The following is a 25,548-nucleotide window of genomic DNA, read 5'->3' on the forward strand; positions in this document are numbered from 1 at the left end:
AAAGACACTGACACTTCTGTAACTTCAATCAGTTGATTTATTTTTACAGTTTTTATTTTGACTTTTCATAATTAATGAATTGCCACTAATAATATGCATAATATGTATTCATATGTATCTGTGTTTATATGCATACACTTAAGGAATCTCAACAAGATAAACACCAATAATATAAAATTTCTCCATTAAGCAAAATGTACTGATCTGTTAGTGATACAACAAAGTCTTTTAACAGGTTTAGTTCACACAGATTGCAGGTGCAGCTGCTTAAATGGGTTGGGAAGGACTTGTAGCAGCTTGAGTTTTCTCTATAACCTTGAGAGCAATGGTCTTCACAGCGGTCAGAGCTTCGTTGCAGGCCTGGGGAATGTGAGATGGCGGCAGGAGGAAGCCGTAACGCCCGCGGTCCTGGAGCTCAAATGTGAAGGAGTATTTGATGCCCAGTTTGTACGCCCAGTCATCAGACCCACCAGGAGCCAAATCTGGGGAACAGGCAGTGACACTCATGTAGATTCTGACTGAATCAAGTGGAGCTAAAATTAAAAACAAATCTGACTTACATATTGTCTTCGCTCCAGCACCATATTTGTATGTGTTTCTATAATATCTTCTGATTTTCTGGGCAGCTTCTTGGACCATGTCAAGCTTTTAGAAAGAGTGCATTTAGACAAACACCCAGGAAGAACAATCAGCAGTCTGTGTTTTACCTCAAGTCACAGGAACTGAAAAGTTACTGCAATAAGTGACAGCCATCATGCAGAATGGAGCTTAATGCTGAGAGCACTTGTCTCGAGTGTTTGACTGAGAGCGCCACTCACCAGCTCTTTGTGGTTCTCCGCTTCATCAAAGGTGCAGGAGTACGGGAAGAGCAGCATCTGAGAGTAGGAGTGGATAGAGAGGTAGAGCTGAACTGAGTCCTTGTGGCTGCGCAGGAAGTCGGCCACAGCCTGAGACTCTGGTTCCGATTCGGGGAACGAGCCACAGTAGATCTCAGTGCAGGGCTCATGAGAGGCCCCCTCAGCTGGAAGAAACAGGATCACTTTACTCGATAATGGCATTCTCTTTTACGTCTGATTAAATTAAATTAATGTGCAGGGCTTTAAAACAGGGGGGTGGGGCTGCATGCACGGGGCCCTTATTGTGAGAATGGGGCCCTTAGAGAATCCCTGTTTGCAAAGAGTCAGAATTTGGTGCTGAATTTTAAATGAAAAATGGCAGCTCTTAAAAGAAAACTGGTGGAAAAAAAGCAATGTGATTCATCAAATTATCAAAGATAGAGTAGCTGATGATTAATGCAAATGTTACGTGTAATATCTGTGTAAAACAGGACAACGAGTGTCTGGATTGGCCTGCAATGTGACAGGGGGACTTACTGCACCAGTTGGCATCAAAGTTTCTGTTGAGGTCTACTCCAATGCAGCCGCTGGCCTTGCTGACGGAACGATTCTTCCTCCACATCCTGTTCTGGGGCAAGTAACAGAACAGAGACATCAATCTATGAATCCAGCTGAAATTGTTTCAAGTGGGATACCAGTTTAGATTTGTGTGTTCTTACTGTTGTCCATGTGAACTCGTATCCATCGGGGTTCATAACAGGGAGGACGTAGACGTCCATGTTGTTCAGGATGTCAGTCATGTCCTGGTTTTGGTTGTAAAATGACAAAGACTGTGGGAGAGAGGAGGTCAATTTTAGTGAAAAACTACCATCAGCACAAGCAGTGGTGGGAGAAGTATTTAGATGCTTCGCTTCAGTAAATATACCAGTTCCACACTGTGGAAATATTCTACTACGAGTTTGAATAAGTTTGATTTAGTTTAAGAAGAATGATAATTTTCTCAACACATAAAGACACTCTTCAGTACATCTGGAGATACATAGTTTTCAGTGGACATGAAAACCACCACCACCATGAAGACATTTCCACCCTCTTGACGCTAGATCAAATGTACTCACATGGCGTACAAACCATAAACAGAAAGCAGGAGAGATCCACTCTCTGGCGTGGATCCCACAGTCGATCCACATCGCTTTCTTGTTCGGTCTGTCATTTAGAGACAACTGAGAGAAAAGAGAAATTAACTCGAGGGGGCTAATTGTAGACTGTAAAGATAATCAGCTCACACCAGAGCTGAAAAACAAAAAGTCTCTGAACACTTTTCAACAAAAAAAAAATAAAAAAATACACATAACGGAAAACATAATGCAGAATAATTTGTGTAGCATCATCAGTGCACCTTCAGAACGTAGAGTGGTCGCTTCTCACACGAGGAGCCAATGAGAATGACTTTGACTGTGCTAGGGTTTTCTTGTTGGGTCCTGTTTATCCAATCATAGATCTACAATAGAGACAGTTTGTTTATCCATCAAGTACAGTACTTCTATGCATTCTAGTGTCCTGTAATAAACTCTATCTGTGAAGCTGTGACCATGGAGTCTCTGGGTGCTGTGAAGCTGGAAGGTGATATGAAAAGCATACATCCCCCAGACTGTGATATTTGTCGTAGAAGGTTGCGCCGCTTCGTGGGTCGGTGGAGTCGTTCCTCGTCTGCATTTCAATCAGCTCGTTGGCATTGGCTAGCAACACCCTAAAATGAACAAAAGTCACAAAACTTCCAGCAAACCGCATGACTGATATGTTTTATGATGTATGATGTTTGTGAGGAATTCAGACAAGCAACGTACTCATGAATTATGGTGTGTTTCTGCAGCAGATCCTTGACCGTTTCTGAGCTGTTTGCAGGAACAAACAGGTGAACCTGAGTCTCTTCTTTGATGTAGTGAGGTGAGGCAGGCTGCCATAAAGCTGTCTGGGAGAAAATGTGGCATATAATGACCCACAGGAGGAAGTAAAATCAGAGGAACTCCAACACTGATTGAGAAATTTTTACCTCATACTGAGTAGACATGTTCTTCAAGATCTCCACTTGTTCTTGTGTTTTCGGAGTGATGGATAAAACTTGGTCACTTAATAAAGAGAAAACAGGACATGAGTAAAAGACATTGTCCCGCATGAAGGATGCAGACCCCACTGGGCCAATCATAAACATTACTGACAATGCCAGACCACAAAGGTGAGGTGTATAGCTGTGTTAAAATGTTGTCGCTTTTAAAAACGTATTGTTCAGGTTCTTCAGCATACATGGTGAAAGGCTATGAGTTTCAATATGTATGTCGACAGCTCCCAAGACAACAAATAAATCCATTTTCTTGAAAATGTCATCAAGTCAACTTACTGTGTTTCTGTGCACTGTCCTGTCCTCAGGAGGCTGCCCAAATTCATCAAAACAAACAAAATCAAAAGGGTCTTCATGATGTCAGGCTCCAGACTGTGACTGAAAGAGGTTTGTTGAAAACATGGGGATAGAGAAACATTATTGATTTAAACAGTGTTTATTTAAAAGTTAAACATTACTTTTTTTGAAAGACAGGGGCATAGATCAGCCATCATGGCAAAGAGGGGCAGGTTAGTGTATTGCTGGGGCTATGTATATATTTGAACCTACTTCAGTTAAAATATGTTTTATTATTTACACGTGTCTAAATTAATGAGTTAGTAGACAAGTAATTATTTATACGTTTTTCCACGTGACTTTTCAGCAATACAAGCGAGAAAAGGCACTGCAGTGATACCTCCCTATCGACAGGCGGCGCCAGATAAATAGAACTGACAACTGGAAAAGAAAGAGGAGGAAACTTGAATTGTGATGTGCTGTTCAATAACACTTGGCAAGATGTCGGGCCACGATCAGCTGGTTCACTGTTTGTGTGAATTAACAAGGTAGAAATGTTAACTATTAAACCAAGTATTTAAAAAAAAACGGATAAAATGTTAATTGTCCATTTTGACAGCGTAGTTGGCTTGTTTCACTTCACTGTGTATTAGCTGTTGCCATGTTAGTAGCTTGTTACTACCGGGAATTAACATCTCACGATATTTCAATTTAGTTAGCTAGCTTCAGTTAGGATAATTCGTTGTTTGTGATCTTTTGTATAGCACTGATTTATTAACGTTGCTGTTAAAAGCAAGCTCTTTATTAAATTACTCATGTATATAGGCGGTACTTTGATCTAATATATTCTCTTGTAAAATTTAACCAACTGATGCGCTGTGTACATGTATAACGCTAGTTAAGACGTATATTTTTGATAAGACGCAATGTCATGTGTCACAACAATTGCCCTAATGTTTGCTGTTAATTACCATTTAAAAGTATGGTCTTTTATTCTGACTAATTTGTTTTTCTCCGGCTATCTCTTGATTTTCTGTCTTTTATCTTGTGGCTTACTTGCTTTAATAAAGCCCCTCTTTTGTCTTGAGTCCCCCCCCCCCCTTTTATTTTCCAGTAAAAAGCCCTCTGTAACTTACGTTTCCATATTATGAACTTGGTTGGTAATTTGCTGTAATCTCTCTCGTGTATTTCAGGTTGCTGTGGAAGCTGCTGCTGCCCCTGGTGTTTCTGTGTGTGCTGCTGGTCGCTGTCCTGATCCTGCTGGTGCTGGCAGTGCGTCTCTGGCTTCAGAGCAGCAGGAATGCTCGGCGGGCGAGGGACGGCCGTCCCACAGTGGCTTTCTTCCACCCCTACTGTAATGCTGGAGGTGGGGGGGAGAGGGTGCTCTGGTGTGCGATCAGGGCTCTGCAGAACAGGTAAAGCTGATGAATGACTATTGATGAGATTTCTTTAGGTTTGCTGTTTGGCGCTTCATGTTTGTTCCTTTTAATTTCTGATTGGCTGCAAAAGGTGTCTGCTTTTCTGAAATCTTGCTCCAATTTAACCACCAATTTAACCCACACCTGCTCAGGTACGTGGACATCAACTTTGTGGTGTACACAGGGGACCTTGGTGTGACGGGCCAGCAGATTCTGGACGGGGCACGTCGTCGTTTCAACATCGTCCTCCCACGGCCGGTTCAGTTTGTGTTCCTGAGGCACCGGCTGCTCGTGGAGCCCGGCCTGTTTCCTCACTTCACCCTGCTGGGACAGAGCGTGGGCTCCATCTTCCTGGGATGGGAGGCACTGACGGAGTTTGTCCCGGACATTTACATCGACTCCATGGGCTACGCCTTCACTCTGCCGCTTTTCCGCTACTTGGGAGGCTGCAGTGTGGGGAGTTACGTTCACTACCCCACCATCAGCACAGATATGCTGTCTGTAGTGAGGGAGAGGAACCCCAGGTAATCGCTTTGTGTTGAGAATGCATCGTAAATGGTTTTCAAGATGTTTTTACACCAGTTTTGGATTCATAACTTAAACCTCCTGTTTGCAAATAACATAAACTGCAACTGTTTTAGGTTCAACAACCCAGACTACATCTCAAACAGTCTTTTCCTGAGTGCCTTCAAGGTGGTCTACTACTGCCTGTTTGCCCTGCTCTACGGCATGGCCGGCTCCTGCAGCGACCTCATCATGGTCAACTCCTCCTGGACTCTCGATCATATCCTGTCACTGTGGCGTGCTCCCAACCGCACCAGCGTGGTCTACCCACCGTGCGACGTTGGCGCGTTCCTGGACATCCCGCTGGAGGGGGACGGGGACAAGAAGTGTCACTCGATTGTTTCCATCGGGCAGTTCAGGCCGGAGAAGGACCACCGGCTGCAGATTCGAGCTTTCAAAAAGGTGTTAGACAGGAGGAGGGAGGGGCCTGGGGGCAGGGAGGCGCTGAAGCTGGTCCTGATCGGTGGGTGCAGGAACCAGGAAGACGAGGATAGGGTGCTCATGTTGAGGGGGCTGTGCCAGGAGCTGGATGTGGCTGACAGGGTGGAGTTTAAACTGAACGTACCCTTCGAGGAGCTGAAGAGAGAGATGGGAGAAGCCACCATCGGACTGCACACTATGTGGAACGAACATTTTGGAATAGGTAATTAATCTGTCTGAGGTTATGCTTACGATTATTTGAAGTTTTCTCTATGATGTGCATCTTCACGCTTCTTTCCTAACTCCAGGTGTTGTGGAGTGTATGGCAGCAGGTAAGGTCATTCTGGCACACAAGTCTGGCGGTCCCAAGCTGGACATCGTGGTACCTTTCGAGGGAGGCCAGACGGGCTTCCTGGCTGAGGACGAGGACGGTTACGCAGAGGCCATAGACAGGATCCTGGGGCTGCCGCCCGCCAGTCGGCTTCAGGTCAGGCGTAACGCACGCCAGTCCGTGGCTCGCTTCTCAGATCAGGAGTTTGAAGCCTGCTTCCTCGCCGCCATGGAGCCTCTGATGGGAACACTTGAGCGATGAGAAGAGGACTTATTCTCTGTGTGTGTGTGTGTGTGTGTGTGTGTGTGTGTGTGTTCTAAGGCATAGTGGATGTCTGACACTTTGAGCACCTTTACTTTCATGGTCTTAGGGCTGCATTTACACTGTGAGACTGGTGACAAAATTGGATGCACATCAGTCGCATGCTCCAACAGAGGGTCGTTGAAATTGTCAACACATGCTGACACCATTCAGAGCATAGTGTTGTTGGATTTGTCCTCAACGCAGAAAAGAGGCACATTAGAGGTACATAATACCGAATTAAAAATTAAGTATAGATAAACTAATTCTGTCTAAAATGTAAAATGTCTCATGCCTGGTTAGAGTGAATCCAACTGCAGAAATTGTGTAGTTCTGTTCGAGTTGTGTATGCAAATACTAGATTATCCTGTGATAACTGCATTTTACAGGGCACATTCTTTAAATATGGTGGTAACGGTGACTAAAGATACTCAGTGGAAACATATTTATTGTTTACAAGAGCAAGACTTCTCTTCATGTCCAATGTGAAGTATTTTTATAGTGTCGATGAATGTAATAAAGAAGTGATGGGATTAAAGGGTTGTTGTTGTAATGATGTATGATGAGTCTTTATTTATCCTCAAAGGAGAAATTCTAGAATCACTTGACCTGAAAATAAACTGAAATGCACAGTATGAGAAAAGTTACGTTCGAGAGCTTTTTGTGTACTGTTTCATGTGAGGTTGGCCTACGCTAGCAGAAAATTCCTGATGTTGAAACAAGCTGTAAAAGACAGAGAGGCCAGTGATCTGTGCGAGCCCAGAAAGAGGTTAGCAGAGCAGGGACAAAGACCAACTTGGAGACACTTTTGTCAGATTCGTCTGTTTGTTTTTGCGAGGCTTTTGGCCCCAGCGGCCCGTCATACCGTTAACCAAACAGGATTACATCGTGATCGAGGGTACGATTTCAATTTGCTTCTCGTTCTGATGGCTGATGGGGCATCAAGCAACACTTCAAGACGTCAGAGCTACACACAGACTTGATGCTGTACTCGATAATAGAACAGATTATCATTAAAAGCTGACTCTACAAACATCCTTAAAAATTACAAATCTGTACACTTTCTCCAAATTCTCTTGTATTCTCTACTGCCATAAACATATGCTACCAGAATCCTGGGCATCACTTTTAATCATTCCACCCTTGACTCAACTAATAAATCATTATATTTTTATAGATTAAACTACCCAGATTTATATATTACGTAATTAAAATGAGCTGCATTTTTGCCAGCTGCAACATTAAAGGGATGAACTCATTCAATTATTAAGTAATTATGAACTCAGTGATAAAGCATATATAGTTCTGCTTAATGGGTTTTAATACTCACAATAACAAAATGATGGTTTTTATGAGGTATATCACCAAACTGATACATGACCAAAGTGCTGGTGACTTACTGTCCTCCTGTGATAAGACCACAGTTACATAAAAACAAACAACAAAATTCAATTCTCTAAGCACAATATTGATTTAAGCTCAATAAATATGTTATATAAATGTATAACATGCCTTAGTGAACTGATTGAAACTCATCAGATATTAACAGACTATATTAGAGGGCGTGAAAGAGAATCTGATCATGTGCTCATTTCATTCAGAACATGGGGATCAATAGTGCTGAACAAAGGTTGACAGCTAGTACGTGGAGGAAGCGGGACAGACAGCAGGGGTTGTGGAGGGTAAGAGGCGGTGCTGGGACAAAAGGTGAACGTATTTAGAGGGAGCGTAGACCTGAAGCTTTCTGGTTTTGGTGCTAGTCAAAATGAAGCCGTACGTGCTGCTCTTGGCCCTGCTGCAGTCCATGGGATGCTTGGGTGAGTGGTTCTCGACGCTTATCGCCTCATACGGGGATGCAGCTAACTGTGGCTGACTTTGTACCACATGTTTGCAGGACTCCCACTGTACAACTCTGAGCTGGAGTCCATGGCAGACAGGGGTCTTGGAGCAGCTGTGGCACAGGTCAACTCCATGTATGCCGTCAGACATCTTTACCGGGTGACTCGAGGGTCTGTCACAAGGGTGAGCCTGCCTATACTTTAAGATAAATTAATTGTATCTGTATTTTTGTCTATCTGAAGACAGAACCCCCTTTTTTTTTAAATTTGTGTGAATATGACAACTATCTCATGTGTGCCAGGTTATTCCCATGGGCCTGAACACCTTTGACCTGATGATGTCATTTGACGTTAAAGAGACAGAGTGTGCGAAGGCTTCCACCAACGACCCCCGGGCGTGTGCTTTCAGACCTGGCTTCTTTGTGGTGAGACACTTTTGATGTCATCAGCGAAGAAAAATAACCCGAGCTAAAACTTGTTATGGTCCACAGTTGGGCTGTAACACACAAAAAATAATATAAAAGCAAAAAATCAGCTGAGACAACATCACCTGAAGTACTTGTACACTACTCTCAAGTAGACTTGTGTACTGACAAGAATCTGGCAGTACGATACGCATCACGACACAAGGGTTAGATTCCAGATACTAGGATATTGTAACTAAGGTGATATAATGTGATTGTATGATTTGAGGAAAACTGGCATCGTTTCAAGTGCACACTGCCAAATGCATAAAATGGTTCAAAATGATAAACATCTTACAGTGAAGGCCTGATATCGTACTACTAGGTAGGACACATGTTGACACACTGATGCGGCCCACTGTTTGCACTGGCACATATTTACTGGGACAGAATGTGTCCATCTAATCTGCCATGATGCATTGGGTCAGTGCCTTGTGATCCTAATCGAGCTGAACAGATATTTGCATTGTACTGAATATTAAAAACACCATCCTCTCCCCCATTTGCCTTCCTCCCATGCAGCCATCCTTCACCTGCTCCAGTCGGGTCCGCACGTCTGCCACCTCCGCCCAGGTGGTGTCTCTAAAATGCAGCCATGATGGGAGCTCCAGCTCAGAGTCCAGTGAGGAGGTGAGGACAACCCAAAAAAGACAAGCTATCCAATCAATTTAAGCAACTATACAGTGAGCCTTCTGAACTGTTGTGGTTCACATGACTGACGTCAAGACTTTGATTCCACAGTTGATCTCAAGAGGGAGACACCAGTTCAACATCCCACTCAACAGAGGTAAACACGTTTTATCTAGTGATGGTACAGTACAATTATTTACTGAAGTATCTTTAGACACAATGATTACTTCAAATTCACTATTTTAAAACTAAAGCTTATGATAATAGTTTTTTACATTGCCTTCCATCATTTTAACATCCAGTGCATGTAACTGACCAGAGCCCTGCTGTTTTTCAACAGAACCAGCTCCTTCTGCACCTCCTCCACCCGTCCAGCCCGGTCGCTCCCTCTTTGGCCAGACTGCAGAGGCCCGGCCCAGAGGAGACAGCTTCAGTAACTACCTGGTGTGAAAGACATTTAGGTGCTCATCAGAGGACAAACTCGAATTAAAAATTGACATTTGCACAACATGGTTTCTGGTCTCTTTTATGACATTCAGTTGGAGTTCATCATTGCAAATGGCTATAAAAACTCCCAAATGGTGTTATACATAAAAAAGCTATTTTCATAGTGTAGTACAGAATACGTCCACTAGAGGGAGTATAAGATTCACTGACCAAAAAACATTGTTCTCGTTTTAATCATTACACTCAGACTGTGACGCTCATGGCGGAGTGAAAATGTATTACCTAATGAGATCTTCCCAGCTACACCACCCAAATCATTTGAACAAATGAGGACTCTGACACAGACAAGAGAGATCTGGTTTGAACATTTATATTGTGATTTTCAGTTTAAATGCAAGAGGACACATTTACTCTATCTGCAACCATGTTTCTTCATTTCTCTTGGCCCCCCACACATGTTCACATCAGCACATCAATAACTTAACATACTGTACTGTAGTGAACATCCTGTTAAGGATATTCGATTAGAACCACTGAGTAAAGAAAAGCACACTCAACAGGGCTTGTGTGGACACAACCAATACCATCTTCATGACAAGCTGAATGGACTTGTGGATATAATGGTTCCCTCCGATGTAAACCATTTGCACGGCACACATTTCCACACTGGAGCCAATTTTAAAACCAGTCTGAATGGTGTGAAATATTAATGATATGTCATCTTGGCACACAAGGACATGTTGAGATCGAGTTCTTTGAAGGACAGCACTAGCACCCTATAAATTAAGGCATTGCTGCTAGAATTTAAAATCCTTCGTGATACGCTCTGCAGGTAGAAAATCAAGAGTGTCCCTGTGCACCAAGGGATGAAGCAGTAATGGCACCATAAAGAAAACACAGACACGCAAAAAGCTGAAAGCAACATTCAGTCTAATACCAGTTTGATTTCTGTCATTGACTATGTGATTCAATGCTCTGTACATTAACCAGACAAATGTATGTTTTCCGACTGGGTCACCTTGTGGGGATGAGTACACATCACAAGACTGAATCCGCTCTGTACATTCTACTTCCTGATTTGTCATGTGACTTAAGAAGGTAACGGAGTAGCAGCTGCGACTGTACAGACACAAACTGAAGGGATAAGGTCCGAAATCAAGCCGACGCACTGGGGAACTTGCACAGTCCACGAAGATAAACCATCACAGAGCTCCTCCTCCTTTTACACAAGTCCATCAAATAAAAAACAAAAAAACAAATTGTATTTTATTTCCAGTTGCACAGTCCAGCCTCTGCTGAACCTTTGGAAGAAATCTCCTTTCTGCTTTGACCCCTGTGCAAGACTTTGGGAATAAGGCTTCCTCCTAGTAGTGAAACAGTCTTGAAATGTTTGTTTGTTTTAGGTCTTTGAGTTTAGTTTAGTTTAGTTTTTAATTACTGAATCATTGCCTTCATATGTTGAATTCATTTTCAAATGCACCTTCCCACATACATTCCATTGTGCCCTAATGTTTTTCTCCTCTCTAGACTTTGTTGACCAGCTTTTAAAAGACAGACTCATAAAAAAAAATCCTTCCATTTATCAATCATTAAATAATTTTATATAAAAGCAAACCTAATCATCCCTGCTTCACGCAGGCCTTCTTTAACTACCTAACCACCGTTAAAATCATACATACATGCATGCACACAACGCATGTATGTATATGCAGTTTCTCTCGCTCACTCATGCACACACACCAGAACAGCTTCATGTTTTACAGCTTGTTCTTACATGAGGTCCATGCAGTACCAAAGCAGAAAGATCCTGATGCATTTTGTTTTGTTTTGATTTTTTTGTCCAGTACGTGGCACAAACTTATGGCAAAGAAGCGGATACATCATTTGGCTCAGACCTGGATCCAGTAATATTTGCACAATTCTTATTAATGTTTATTTAAATCTGCTTGGTGTACCAGATGGGTGAGGTTTACCATACCAGGCAATATAATGTCTTCCAGAGAGTTTAGACAATCGCAGAAAGTCAACTTTTCTGTGACCTCCAACTTACCTGCTCCAGTATTAACTGTCCCAGTATTGTAAACCCCACAGATCCAGAATGCCAAGCATGTCGAAAAAAAATGCACTAATTAGGAACCTTTAACTGATCATGATCTGGTTTGGGTTTTAGTATATACACAGTCATCCGTTTATCATTGTGATCCCAAGAGGACAGAAGGAATTTGCTCCCATTTCATGAATGAATGTTCATGTCCATATATTCTCTCATCTTCCATTCATCCATCTGGTTTATGTCCTGATCTCCAAGTTCAACACTCTCCAGTAAGTTTGGTGGTGTCCCCCCGTTTGGGTGGTGCGGGAGGGGGTCCTCGTCGTAGCGTTGCATAGCCTGAGATGTTTCCGGACATGTAGCTACCATTTCCGCCGTTGCTTTGCTTTCCTTGGTCCAGGAGCAGCTCAGGGGGAGGCGGAGGCAGCGCCATGTCATCCATAGTTCCTGCAGGGTCCAACTTGCCCGTGAGGCCGGCCGAGTTGAGAGAACCTTGACGACCCACCGATTTCCGCTTCAGTGTCCGGTTGAGATCTTCCAGGAAATTGGGCTGGCCTGAGTTGCCCTTTGGCGAGGTGGGTGGCGGTGGTGGTGAGAGTGGAGGGGGCTCTGGTGTAGTGTTACTACGCCGCACAAGTGTGGGTGGAGGAGTCTTTTTCAGTGAGCTCTTCCCCCATGTTGAGTTACTGACTAGGGAAACAGGTGGAGGAGGAGGGGGAGCCTGGGGCTGGGGATTGACCACGGCTACCTTTGGAGGTCCTCCGCCATGGGCATCACTACCAGGAGGTGGAGGAGGGGGGAAAAGCTCAGAGGCTGGGGGAGGAGGTGGGAAGTAAGCGCACTCAGGTGGCGGCGAGGGGAAATCACCACTGGACTGCTTTGTCTGGCTAACTTTGGCCTGGAGTGCCAGCGGCAGGTTGGCCAGGTTGAGCTTGCCTGGTTTTGGGGGAGCAGGGGGTCCAGTTGAGGGGTCCTTGGAAGGGGATCCAGTGGAGAAAGCTGTGGGACATGGGGAGGAAGGAGGGGTGCTGTTTTGGGGAGCAAACTTGCTGAGCAGGTTCCTCCTGGATTCCTCATAGGAAGCCGAGGCGTTGAACTTGATGCTGGAGTTCCTCTGTGGGGTGGGAGGAGGTTTCTTGCCTCCCCAACTTAAAGAACCAGAAGGCGAGCTCCTTGTGGGGGAACCCAGGTTACCAGGAGGGAGGGGAGGAGGAGGCGGAGTTGGGCCTGTGATAGGGGCTGGGGGGGGTGGCGGCGGTGGAGGAGGAGGGGCAGGGAAGCCAGCGTTACTATCTGGAGGAGGAGGAGGGAACTCTGGAGACTGCAGCTGTTGGCCACCCCCAGGCTGCCATTTTGGCTTGGTCTTGACTGCAGGTGGAGAGAGGGGCGCTTTGGGGCTCTCTGTGTGAGTGGCTATTTGGGATGAAGCTCCTGGAAACTGACTTGCTAGTTGTTTCACCAGGGACATAGTTGGAGGACCTCCTGTGGAGATGGGTGTTTGTTTGGACAGACTGTGCTGCTTGGGCAGTGTTGGAGGCGGATGGCTGGAGGTGTGGCCTGCTTGGAGACTAAACTGCTTTTTGAGGGGTGCAGGTGGAGGAGGGGGTGGAGGTGGTGGTGGGGTTGGTCCACTCAGGGCAGCAGGAGGTGGGGCAGGAGGGAATGGGGAGACAGGTGACACGGGTTTGGGGGCTGTGTGAGGGACAAAGCCTGGGGTGAAGGTTTTAGGCGGTGCTGGTGGCGGCGCAGGTGGAGGGGGGAACTGTGATGTCACTGGGAACTGCTGCGGAGGAGGAGGTGGTGGTGGGGGAGGTGGAGGTGGAGGAGGTGGGGGTGGTGGAGCTGGAGCAGGTGGTGGAGACTCTTCAAGGTCTCCATTTGGAGAGAGGAGGTCTCGTGGAGGGCTGGGAAACCTTTCTTTCAGTGCCTGCTTCAGTGCAGTGGGATAAACAGGCTGACTCATGGGAGCTGGTGCAGGAGGAGGTGGAGGGGGAGGAGGAGGGGGAGGAAATGCTAGTCCATTGATCTGTGAAGCAGGTGGAGGTGCTGGGGGAGGAGGAATGAAGGCAGGTGGGGCAGCTGGGCTGGGTGGTCCGAGTTTTAACACAGCCATGGCTGATCCAGGGGTTGGCATGGACGGTGGAGGGGGAGGAGGAGGGGGAGGAGGAACATTAGTCCTTGCCGCAATGTGATTCACATTGGGTTTGACCTGTGCTGCGGGCGGAGTTGGAGCAGGGGGAAGAACTTGCTGAGCTGTTGCATGGAGGTGAATGGGCAACTTGTGATTGGCACCCTGGGAAGCCTTCTGGTTCTGCAGCCGGGTGATCGTGCTGTACTTATACATGGTGGGAGCAGGTGAGTGGTGTGACACCATTTGAACCGGGGGTGGAGGAGGAGGAGGAGGAGGCGGTGGAGGTGGAGGAGGAGGTGGGGCTGGAGGAGTAAGCTGCTCCTGTTCCTGTGGTGGCATGTGGTTATAGCTGCTGCTGGCCTGTGGTGGAGACTGTGGTGTTTGCTGAGGGCACTGAGGAGGCACCTGGAGCGGAGGCTGTGGGGCCTGTTGAGGAGACTGAGGCTGGGGAGGCATGTGCTGGTGTTGTGGCTGCGTCGGTGTCTGGGGATGCACTGATTGGTGCTGAGGCTGCGGTGGGTGTTGGTGGAGCTGTGGCTGGGTGTGGTGCAGCGGCTGGGCCTGAGTCTGGGGCTGCACCTGAGGTTGGGGAGGGGGCGTTGGGGGCGTCGGGTGGTCAACTGAATGCTGGCTGTGATGACGGTGACTGTGGGAAGCATGTGGCAGGGTGGCACCTCTGGATGCCTCCATTCTCATCTGCTAGAAAGAGACAGCATGTTAGCTTAGTAAAGTCAATGACATGTCTGGCTTTTGTCTTTGAAGGAAAGCCATACCTTGGTGTTTTCCTCGATCTGGGTACCTCTCTTCCAGGCCTCGGAAAAAATGGAGCTCACCACACTCTGGGACCTGCCATGAGAAGAGCTTGTGTCCACCCCACTGTCTGAATGGCCTGAATGATTAGACTGGGATTCTGGAAGCACACATAAATGACAGAAAGACTTTGTGAGAGAAGTTTGTTTTTAATACAGTCAAAGTAAGTTATTGAATTCTAACTGGAGAGTCATATTCCTATTCCTACTATTATTTCAATACATATACTAATGCTCAGCCTGAATGAGTGAACAAACCAGGTATGCTGGCGGAACTGGAGCCTGATCGGATGCTGGAGGTAGAGAGCGAGGACCAATCGTACGCTGCCTCTGTCCTCTTCATGGCCTCCTGGTAGTTCATATACAATTGTTTCCCATACTACAAGTACACACGGTGGGAAAAAAACAACAACACAAGAACAAAAAATAGAGATTAATAAACATAATTTCACTTTACAAAGTTAGAGATTTTTTGGGGCGTTTTTTCAAACTTAAGAAAAAACAAAAAGCAGCAGAAACTCAAGTTTAAACCCACCTTGGCTATGCGAATTCCATTCACCCACTGGTGAAGGGTCCTGACATCATCACAGCACAGATACTTGATATACTGTGACTTCTTCTGGATTTGTGGATGCTGCAAAAACAAGTACATTCGCATTTTACCATCCACCAATGCCTCACATATTCACTGAAAAACAACAAAACGTTCCTTTGTCATGAAAGAATTGCATGGTATGCAAGGGATCGCAAGTCTTTCGGCTTTCAAGCAAAAAGACTACAATAAATGGCACTTATTAAGTGGCAATCAAGTCAAATTAAACAATTCTGAAGCAATTTTCAGCTGACGGAAGGCTAATTGGAGTAGATGCACTGGGATTCTTGTCTGCTCTAATAAGTCTCTGGGGACGGTAAGAATAATTTCACGTTTTCCTATTTTTTAACAAATACACATGATAGCGGAAATTCACAGTCTGTCAGTATGCATGTTAATATGCTACATACGTGGTGCCAGGAAAACATTTCCATGACATGTATCTACCCCCCCACCCCCACCCAATGGAAGATAAAGGAATAGGGCTTCACCTTCAGGGCCAGGCAGTAGTCAGTAGGAGCCTTGTATTTGCTGCGGTAGTCCTGTCCGTAATACACATTAACATGGTCCAATTGCAGGAAGCACACCAGATCTCTGGATGCCTGCAGAAAAGGAGACAGAGGATGGAGTGACGCAAAACTGACATTAGAAAGGGAAGAGTGACACTGCTGCTCTGTGCACGGTGGAAAAGTCACATGCTGCCCGTGACGGCAGAATAACTCGAGACGGCGAGACTTCCCTACAGGCACATCTAACATTTTTGGATTGATTTGATGTGAAGACACATGCGCAGAAAAAGTCTAAATGACATATTAATGGTCTGTTAGTATTATGGAGCACATGCTGTTACTCTAGATGGTCGTTAAATAAATATGATGAGAGAATCTAAGCCCATTGTAGTCCAAGTCTTGAGCATGCATGTTTTAGAGAGTAATTACACAGATCTAAACTAAATGTATAATGGCTTATTGAGCTGAACTGGCACTATGATGCACTGTAGGACTCAACCTACATGACAGCAGGTTTTAAATAAGGCAGAGAAAGTAATGCAGCCACTGAATGCTATTGTGGTGTCACTAAAGACTATAACAAGTAAAAAATGACTTGGAAGAATGATAGTGTTATAAATAGAGGACATGTGCATGACAAATAAGTTGTGTTCAAACAGAAAATACCAAAGAACAGACAAAAACCCAACCCATGTTTGTGTTCTCCGTCTTCCTTTTTGTCTCAGTACCGTGACTGGTGTGCCTAAAGATCACTGACCTTGGCTTTGCCTTTGGGTACGTAGTAGATCCCAGAAGCCCTGAGGAGGAAGTAGCGCTTCTTCCACGACTTCTTCCCATCCTCCTTCAGCCACAGGATGCCCTCGATCTCTGGCACAGACACCGAGCCGCCACAGAAACACTCCTGATAAACACACGCACACGTGCAGAAGTTGCTGTCAAAGTTTATCTATTTATTTGCGAGTCCTGATCTGTAGGATTGATAGGAAAGTTTCGATAGTCCCACCTCTAACAAGGCTTCTTTATTCCTGTCAGCCATTTCAGACGTCTCCTTCCGCCCCAACAAATAGTTCTGGAGATAATTAAGAAGAACAACGGTTTAGTAAATAGAGGACAAGAAGAGGAGGAAGTGGGGAATGGGAAGTCGGTGGCTCACCTCATCTTATGTTAAATAAATTATTCACCTTGTCTAGCTTAGAGCTTTGACCTACTTCTAGCCCTCCTACACAAACACACTCCCTTGTTCACTCTCTGGGCTGCGCAGGCACCAAGCATGCATAAACAATGTGTTTGTGTGTATAGCATATGCTTTGAGCATTTATGCACTGAATGCAAAGCGGCTACGGAGGGTACCGAGAGGACGATCAGTCCTCGTTCGCCTGCATGCGGTGTGGTCAAGTGTAAGACAGTCACCTGAGGGTTCTTGAAAAGGGCATATTTCTCGATGCGTTCGATGAACATGAGCTTGTTGTGGCTGTCCCTGGTCCAGTTTAAGAGATTCTCCACCAAGTTTTCATGATCCTCAAAAATACGCTCTAAAAGAGAGAGAGAGAGTTAAGGAGAGGGGAAGAGGGAGCAATGAAGACAAGATGCAAGATATGCACTTTTTGTGCTGACATGTGCACTTAATTTCCTTCCACCTTCTGTTTTTGGGCGGGACAGAACCTTTAAATATAAGCCTAACAATTAGCCTGAAGTCCCAAACGCATACTGTTATATATGATTATAGATAATTATAATACAGTAGGTGTTTGTCACCCACATCATTTATGCGTTGTGCATTCTACTACGTTCAACCGCCACCCAATCCAGGTGCCACCGGTGCAGACTAAAACAAACACAAAACAGAGTTTGTTTAACTCAGGTATGGCGGAAACTATCGGCAGTGCTTACCCATCTGTAGTTCATTGATGGTTTCCACAAGGGACCAGTCAGGACTGTAGCCACAGTGGGACTTATCCAGCAGGCTGTCCAGCACCTGCCTGACTGTCTGCCGCTCATCCACCATCATGGTCTTAGAGCTTTCGTCCGACATGTGGACCCTGATCACCAGCTGAGGGAGAGGAGAGGGAAGAGTCGGTTTCTTAATTAGCTTAATGCTTAAAGTTAGCACAAAAAGAGACACCAATATAATCCCTGTGGATGCACTATGTTACCTTACATGATTTTAGGAAAAGCCATAATTTGAATTGTTTCGGATGGCGACAATCCAGGAGTTTATGCAGTCTTACAGTAAACTTTTTTACTAATTTCATATCGCTTACCATTTGTATAGCTGCAGTTAAGTTTTAAATGTATCATTTTGACACAGCAATGATACCCTGCTATCACTTAGCACAACTGTAGCATGGAGCAGGAACGCCTGGGGTCAAATGGGCCATTATTGTCTCTTATCACTTACACAGGAAGATTGACCAAAGGAACAACACTCAGAAGTTCATGTAATTCCATAAAGGCCTCTGGGGTACAATTTTTGCACACCAATTTGCAATAAACTAATTTTATGTGAACATATTTCCAGGCACAGTGTTTTTATAGCAGATCAAGCCACATGATCTAGTTGGAGGTAAACAGCCTGCATGTGCTGAGAGGGTGAAATGTGATCATTTAAGGCTTGTGTCAAATACTTTACTTTACACTATTCATGGGGTCACTACAGTCACAATGTCGCACATACAGACACTGCACGCTAAAATCCAATAATCTGGGAGTTTTACATCCATAAGCAACCAGAAGTTCCCCCTCCCCACTATAATAGGTTAGCTTAAACTAATCTGGATGAGAAAAGCACACACGTGCCAAATACAGCCTCACACAATCGCAGCCCACATAAGACTTGTCCTGGTGTGAAACCAAATAAAACCCTCAATTCCTTGACCTCCTGTTTGTCGCGTCCTACTGGGACCCGACATCCAATCAGCGTGCGGGTACAGTGGACTGAACAGAGACTTGGGCCAATGAGAAAGTTGGGAGAGCTGTGAGACCGACATGGGGAGTCTGACCTACATTTCTCACAGGAGAGACCCCTCAAACCCCCCTTGACTGGCGGAAGAGAAAGTTAAATCACACTAAAAATCACACTTCTTCAGCCACACACATTTCGGAACCTTCTAAACTGTTGTTATTGTTATTTAAACTGGCGTCAACGTCCACAAAGGTAGTAAACTGTGAGTCATAGCTGGCTGCTGACAACCACAGAACTAACAATTTAGCACTTTACAGCATTCTGCTATGCCTAGCTGAGGTTTGTTTTATGTGCAGGCTGCATCGGCACACTTTATCTTGACAAATTGTATTCCCTTGCTTGACTGAAGTCTATCTCTGTTCGTAGAAACACTACTGGGTCTCAACTATTCATTGAATCTAAAAGGCCACCATTCTGTTGCTCTCAGACAGTTCATTCATTGGCGGAAACACTCGTAAAAAAAAAAAAAAGGCCTGTCTGTGGAATCCCATGCCGTCCTCCCAATGGAGACATGACATGGCTTTCAATGGAGCAAGTCGCCCCAGTTGTTCGGCAAAAATCAGCCCTCTTTCAGTTGGGATGGGGTAAATAAGCTGTTTTGTGTGGAATGTGTCTGCATTGTCTCACAGCGCTCTGCTTCTGAAGCTGCTTTCTTGATTTCTTCCTCCCTCCCCAGCAGATACACACATAATCAAACACTGCAATGACCTATTTTCTGTGCGCTTCAGCGCCTCGCTGTGAATGAAGTTCACAAAGAAATGCAGCAAGCATGACGAGACAGCGATTATTATGAGTCAGAATGGTCTTTTGAACGAGAAACTGAGTCAGTGAGTGAGCAAGCGAGTGAGTGGTCCTACCTTTTTGACCTGCGCCTCTTTGATTTTTTCCAGGGCAACTCGGATCCTCTCTGCCTTCAATTTGGCAGCTTGCTCCTCCTTAATTGACACACAGGAGAATGTCAATAGAGTTTTCATTTACATAATAACAAAACCAAAAGATTTTTGATTTCATAGCCTTGCCTCATCCTATTCGCCCATGTCTTTCATTATTCTCTGGCAGGAATAAGACATCATGCACACACACGACTTCATTAAATAATCAGCAGCCTTCGAAACCATTTAAACGCAGAAGCCTTGGGCACGATGGCGCATTGTGTCATGTGCAAAACCAAATCCAATTCTTCCATTCTTTGGGTTGCTTACCTGCCCCCTCCAACAAGACGCCATCACCTCCATTCCGCGGGTTGGGCACACTTCCACGTGCGTTAAGTGGGTGTGTTTTCTGATAAGTGTGCGAATATTTGATCAAAAGCAAATAAAAACCGTGATGCTAAACCGCTGCTATTGCGACATCGCTCCGGTGCTGCCTCAAATATGGCGCACCATTTGCCATCTATGGTTCCATACTGGGTTCGTATGGAGCTGCAGCCACTTCCTTTGATCTTGCTGTAAAGCAGAATGAAAACAATAGTAGAAGATCCCCGAAGGGCGAGAGGCTGCGGATGAGTGTAGGATCAGTTCAGAAAGCCTCTATGTCCTCCACCCAAAGACGCACTGATCTCCTGCAAAGATCATAGCCAGATCTCAAGGGCAAAAACGGAAGAAAAATCCAGATCTGTCCATAATTAAAGACAAAAATCACTTTTTCTCTTTTGCCTTTGCAAGATTGAGCAAACGATAAATAAATAAAACAATTTCTGCTTTCCGCCTTTCACAGTAAGCGTACAAAAAAGCAGATGAGCTAGCTGAGAGTGAGCCGCTTGTGACAGCGCAGGTTCACGGACCTGCAGACATGTGTACCCGCGATGAACACAACTTGACTAAAACCACAAGTGAGACAGTAGCGGAGGACGCCCCTCCCCCTTTTACCCTCCCACCCTCTCTCCTCTCCATCACTCTCTCCCCTTCTCTCTCTATATACATCAGATGCAAGAGGTTCAGAGCGTGCCCAATTGATGGAGCATAATCCCCACAAAAATAGTAGAATGAGGGGTCAGCCAACCAGCGTGCCTTTGTTGCAAAACCCTTCTACCCTTCAGCCAATCAGGATGAGGTGGAGGGCGGGGGGTGTGACCGACGATGGCCCCCTGAACTAAACTACAGTGACAAGGATGGAGAGTGGAAATTGGGTGAATGAAAAGCTGAGTTGCTGAAAATTTAAAGTCGTGTGTGTGTGTGTGCCTCTATACACAAGCATGTGTGTTAAAGTATTAACAAACTGCTCCCCCAAGCCTCTTATCTCAAGAACCCCGTCTGCCCCCACCCCACTCCATGACCCAGACTACCTTTTCCACATGACCACCTCCAAGGCACATGCACATTAAAGCAATAAAACCAACACTCTGTTTGGCCAACACATAGTGGCAGGCTCTTAGCCAGCCGAGTGAGAGTGTGTGACACAGCAAGGGGTCGGGAGTGGGGAGGGGTTAGCTTACAGTCCAGAGTCAATCTGAGTCACACTGTAGGCTTATCCTGGTAATTGTCGGCGTAGCCCCTCCACATCTCCCCTCTCCCCTGCATTATTTCCTTGGCACATGAGCCTGCTTTTTATTAAATATTTCCACCGGCGTCCTTCCCTTCCACGTCCACACTCAGCCACACCAGACCAGTGAGCCAGTTTTAAAAGGCTCTTCTGCCTAGCCGGGAAATAAAAAAAAAAAAAATCTTGGCACCCTCTCCCTTTGATGTCTTTCTCGCTCTGGTCTCTTGTTCCCAAACATCCCACTCTCATTCAGTATTCTGATTTGCGAGCGAGGAGAAGGAGAGAATTTATGAGTCTGGGGCGATGGCAGCTCTCTCTCATTCTCTGGTGAAAAGTGTAACACTAACGCACAAACTCCCTCACAGGTTGTATGCCGCGGGCAGTCTATCCTCTCCTCCTTTTTAAAACCGCTCGAACACTCTCTGCATACGCGGACGAACTGAGAGTTGATACACTAGAAACCCGATAGCCTTGAACAGTGAATTCATTCCATTGTTTTGTTACGCAAAGAGAAAAAAAAGTAAGAAACTGCTCCTCCAAGATTTTGGCTATGAAATATGAGGGCAGATGAATTGTGTGGATTACTGGGAAAGTCAGCCAGCTTCTCTGAAGGCATCCATTCTAGTCAAATAAATAGAGATAACGGAGAGGGTTTTGGATACAAATCTGCCATTCAATCTCATACTGTCTAAGATTAGTATCATTTGTGCTTTTGTTTAGAAAGCGCTCCTGGGTTTTTAAGTCTTGATAGGAAGTAAGTAACTGGCATGAGTCATGTACAGCTGTGGACCCTGAACCAACAGGTTACGGTGAGTGTTATTATTACGTTATTATATTTGATTAAAAATCCTCACGTTGGAGAAGCAGCAGCCGCAGAATGCTCACAGTTTTTGATCAATAAATGACTAAAACCATTCATCAATAACCAGTATTGTTGCACATTAACTTCTCGTTGACTAGCCAATCGATTTAAGCAACTACTCGTTGCAGCTCTAACATCATTTAACAAACAGCTGCTGCTCCCCCTCACAGGTTTTCCTTCCTTAATGAAGGCGGAGAACAAATCAAAAGCCAACCGCATGGAGAAAGACATGGAATAAATGAAAATGGAGACCACCTGGCAGTGAAGGATAAAGTAGGATACACCAATCAATCTATAAGCATTGTGGAGGCTGTATGAAAAACGATGCAAAGAGAAAAATCCATTCTGATACTCTCATCCTGCCAGATATTTGAAAATCTGATTAGCACTACTTCTGATCTGGTCTTGTAATTCATGTTTTGGCCTGGCCAATTTCAAGTGGTCCTCCAGTTAAGAAAAAGGGAGTGAATGACAAGACTGATGTCCTCGTCAACTGTGATGAACTGCTAAGTCTTGTCTTTTCAGAAGCATGGATTTTTCCCACACACACGTGCAAAGCAGGAGAGGTAGCGGCAGTGTGGGCACGTTAAAGTGAAGACCAGTGAAAGCGTGTGTATGAGAAAGTCACCTTGGTCAGGAGGTGAGAAGGCTTTCCAGCTATGCTTTTCAGAATGAGCGAGGTTTCTCGGTCCAGATAGGAGTGCTTGGGGTCAGGAGAGAGACAGAGAAAAAAAGGAGAGCAGAGAAACAGACAAAATACAGAAAAGTCAGTGCCAGATGATTCTCAGGCGGCTTATTAATCGCAGGTGTTTTGATCTTTTTGTGTAAAAGAAGCATGGAAGAAAAGGTTCTGTAAGTAGCTGAAGCTGTGGGTGAAGAAGCAACGATTGTGAGGAAGTACAGAGCAAATATGACTGCAATACTCTATAATGACTAGTCTACAGCTACTTTCACAAACATACACACAATCCCGCTTTCACACCAAACACACTGTTATGCTTATGGTTACATATGCATGCATTACCCACAAAAGCAAAGGCTGCACATTACGGCTAAAGTGTCAATTCTGATATTCCACTGATTAAAATTTAATAAAAATTCTGTTGCAGTTATTATTGATCTCTCACATCAGCATTAAACTGAAACTGAAGTCAAAAGAACTGTTTCATTGGTATGAGAACATTTCAGTGCACCATTAGCCTGCAGCCTTGGCAAAAACGCATGCGGGCACACATGCAATCTCACACGCTTTGCACTTACAGTGGCCTGATCCGTTTCACCCTCTCGTGAGGTGAAGTCAAGCTGCCGCCTGGGCCGTCGCAGTGTGACATGCTGAGGGCGGGGAAATCAGGAGGTGCGTGTGGATAGAGACCACAGATACAGCAAAGGATGCAAACACAGATAACATGATCACATGCAAGGGGGGGGGAGGCAGGGAACATGCAAGATATTGGTGTTGAGGTGAAAACATTTTCCTTCTGAACTGAGGTCTCACTGTCATGGTCATCTCCTCTATTCTCTTGCCTTCGCCCTCTCCTAACAGTCGCCTAAACTCAAGTGTGTTTATGTCGACTAAATTAGGTCAGATTTTTGTTTTTTAAACAGGTTAAAGTCCTCTCAAACGTGCCTTTGAGGCCTTTTAGGGTTTTTTGTTAAGAGAGTGAAAATGTATGTTGATTGAACAAAGGAATTCAGAAAGGGTAGACGTTAACAGTTAGGAACCTCACAGGAAATTATATTCATTAACACACCATCCGATGCACAATGCACGAGCCGTATTGCGCATCCACATTCTCAGTTCACTTCAGGCATGCTGTTTCTTTGAAACATCATGCTGTGTGGTTAAACATGCAGGACCAGAGCCAGACTGAGGCCAATTCAGGGTAGATTTCTTGTTAGAAATATTCTTGTGCTCTAATTAAAATAAAATCTGAACTGAAGTGATTCACACGCATTTCACTTACCATTACATGTGGAAATGTACACACAGTGTCACGCACTGCTGCTCTCACACGCACACTTTCTCATTAGCTGCTATGACTACCTCTTGGACATCTTTGGTGTGTGTTGCTGTGTGTATTTCAGTGTCAGTCATACCTCTGTGCTGGTCTGGTTTGGTCCCTGCGTGCCCGAGCTGCTCTGGCCATCCACCTCTCCGCCAGTCCCCACTTTATCAATGTCGAGGGAGTCCATGCTGGATGCTGAGGCACATGCTGAGTTTACGCTAGACCGCTGGGACGGAGCTTCTTGTTCGCTGACCGCCCCGACCGAGCCCGTCCTCCGGTGCTGTCCACCGCCAGACGACCCCGATGAGGGCCGCCGGAGTGTTGTGGAGGAGAGAGAAGCTGAGGAGGAGGCGGAAGAAGACGAAGAGGTCTGACGTGCCGCTTCATCCATGCTGAGAGAGGCCTTCTCCAGCTGAGAGGTGATGTCAGCCAGGGAGATGTTGGAGGCTGCTGGGCGGGTGGTGCTGCTGCTGCAGCTGCCACCACGTACTGTGTTGGCTGGGGATGCCCGGGTACTGCTACTGGCGCTTCCTGTTGGGCAGTTTGAAGTTTAAACACAGCTTAAATGAAACAAGAAATTATTTGTAATTAGCACACTTCATTTTAAATGACATGCGATCCATAGATGATGCGACCCACACCCACATCTGCATCTGTAATTTTATCCCACGTGTGTTGGTTTTGTATTTAGTAAAAAGGACAAACACGTTAGGAGGATTTTCTCCACCCCATCAGCCTTTATTCCACCCTTGTCACAACATGAAAAGCCAGTGACATCTTCCTGGTTTATATCATACATTGTCAAATTTAAAATACAACACGAAGCACCATTGTAAATGCACATTTTTCAGTACCTCCGCTGCTTCCCCCTCCTCCACTGGTGCCTGTATGCTTGGTGCTGGCACTACGGCCCCCCAGGGTCCGCTGCTGGCCTTTGTTTTGCCCACGAGAAGTGGAGTTTGGTTTGGAAATGGTACTGAGCTCCTGCTCAATGGAGCAGAGGTCGGCCATCAGGGCATCCAGATCCACTGTGTCACCCTGGTTCAATGCCTCTGCAGGGAAGAGAAGATAAGGAGGAGGAGGAGAGTGGGGCATTACTAAATTTTATTTGTCTGATCTTCTTTTTTTTGGATCTGTGCTGTTATTACACTGATCTGGATTCTGCTGATGAGCTGAGTGAGGTCTCACCATTTATGTTGTACATTGAGAAGCGGTATGAGAAATTGGCCATGTTTGTCTCCTGTCTGAGAGGAGGCTTCTGCAGTGCTTTTTGGGGCCTGCCGTCATCCAGACTCTACAGAACACACACAAGCAAGACATGAGGTGCACATATGCAAACCCCCCCCGACAAATTCAATCTGACATTACAGTCAAAGTAGAACATCTAAGCAACTATGTCTGCCTGCCAGAATCCTCTGTCACACAGTCACACACACACACACACACACACACACACACATACACTAGTGCAGGCCTGCACAAACACACAATATAAAGTGGTGG

The 25,548-nt window shown here is 45.3% G+C and overlaps 4 protein-coding genes across 8 annotated transcripts in view; 2 read left to right on the forward strand and 2 right to left on the reverse strand.

Moving 5' to 3' along the window:
* Nucleotides 1–17: 17 nt before the first annotated feature.
* Nucleotides 18–4,504, reverse strand: cpb2 (carboxypeptidase B2 (plasma)). Its single transcript, XM_046382238.1, has 12 exons — nt 4,368–4,504; nt 3,235–3,333; nt 2,890–2,965; nt 2,684–2,808; nt 2,478–2,586; nt 2,236–2,337; nt 1,955–2,059; nt 1,556–1,666; nt 1,374–1,464; nt 819–1,021; nt 561–645; nt 18–482 (listed from the first exon to the last, which is right to left on the reverse strand). Exons 1-12 carry the CDS (start codon nt 4,373–4,375, stop codon nt 268–270), a joined length of 1,329 nt encoding a protein of 442 aa, XP_046238194.1. The 5' UTR covers nt 4,376–4,504; the 3' UTR covers nt 18–267.
* alg11 (ALG11 alpha-1,2-mannosyltransferase) lies at nt 3,635–6,822 on the forward strand. The gene is made up of 5 exons (XM_046382237.1): nt 3,635–3,779; nt 4,425–4,646; nt 4,802–5,173; nt 5,291–5,856; nt 5,942–6,822. Exons 1-5 carry the CDS (start codon nt 3,706–3,708, stop codon nt 6,223–6,225), a joined length of 1,518 nt encoding a protein of 505 aa, XP_046238193.1. The 5' UTR covers nt 3,635–3,705; the 3' UTR covers nt 6,226–6,822.
* A 1,116-nt stretch (nt 6,823–7,938) lies between these two features.
* spp2 (secreted phosphoprotein 2) lies at nt 7,939–9,704 on the forward strand. Its single transcript, XM_046382239.1, has 6 exons — nt 7,939–8,081; nt 8,159–8,286; nt 8,405–8,527; nt 9,089–9,196; nt 9,308–9,353; nt 9,537–9,704. Exons 1-6 carry the CDS (start codon nt 8,030–8,032, stop codon nt 9,644–9,646), a joined length of 567 nt encoding a protein of 188 aa, XP_046238195.1. The 5' UTR covers nt 7,939–8,029; the 3' UTR covers nt 9,647–9,704.
* A 293-nt stretch (nt 9,705–9,997) lies between these two features.
* Nucleotides 9,998–25,548, reverse strand: part of raph1b (Ras association (RalGDS/AF-6) and pleckstrin homology domains 1b) — a 38,790-nt gene continuing 23,239 nt past the window's right edge. The window contains exons 4-18 of one of the 5 annotated variants that reach the window (XM_046382231.1): nt 25,234–25,339; nt 24,900–25,097; nt 24,137–24,576; nt 23,300–23,371; nt 22,668–22,742; nt 19,554–19,631; nt 17,625–17,784; nt 17,145–17,266; nt 16,738–16,803; nt 16,492–16,635; nt 15,717–15,827; nt 15,169–15,267; nt 14,892–15,012; nt 14,598–14,734; nt 9,998–14,523 (exon numbers count right to left, since the gene is read on the reverse strand). In XM_046382231.1, the coding sequence (XP_046238187.1) occupies nt 11,953–14,523; nt 14,598–14,734; nt 14,892–15,012; nt 15,169–15,267; nt 15,717–15,827; nt 16,492–16,635; nt 16,738–16,803; nt 17,145–17,266; nt 17,625–17,784; nt 19,554–19,631; nt 22,668–22,742; nt 23,300–23,371; nt 24,137–24,576; nt 24,900–25,097; nt 25,234–25,339 (4,500 nt within the window). In that variant the 3' untranslated portion in view covers nt 9,998–11,952. The remainder of the gene's footprint in view (nt 14,524–14,597; nt 14,735–14,891; nt 15,013–15,168; nt 15,268–15,716; nt 15,828–16,491; nt 16,636–16,737; nt 16,804–17,144; nt 17,267–17,624; nt 17,785–19,553; nt 19,632–22,667; nt 22,743–23,299; nt 23,372–24,136; nt 24,577–24,899; nt 25,098–25,233; nt 25,340–25,548) is intronic. The other 4 variants (XM_046382232.1, XM_046382234.1, XM_046382233.1 and 1 more) reach the window with 4 other exon arrangements.

Source organism: Scatophagus argus, chromosome 24, assembly GCF_020382885.2.
Source record: "Scatophagus argus isolate fScaArg1 chromosome 24, fScaArg1.pri, whole genome shotgun sequence".
NCBI lineage: Eukaryota > Metazoa > Chordata > Actinopteri > Scatophagidae > Scatophagus > Scatophagus argus.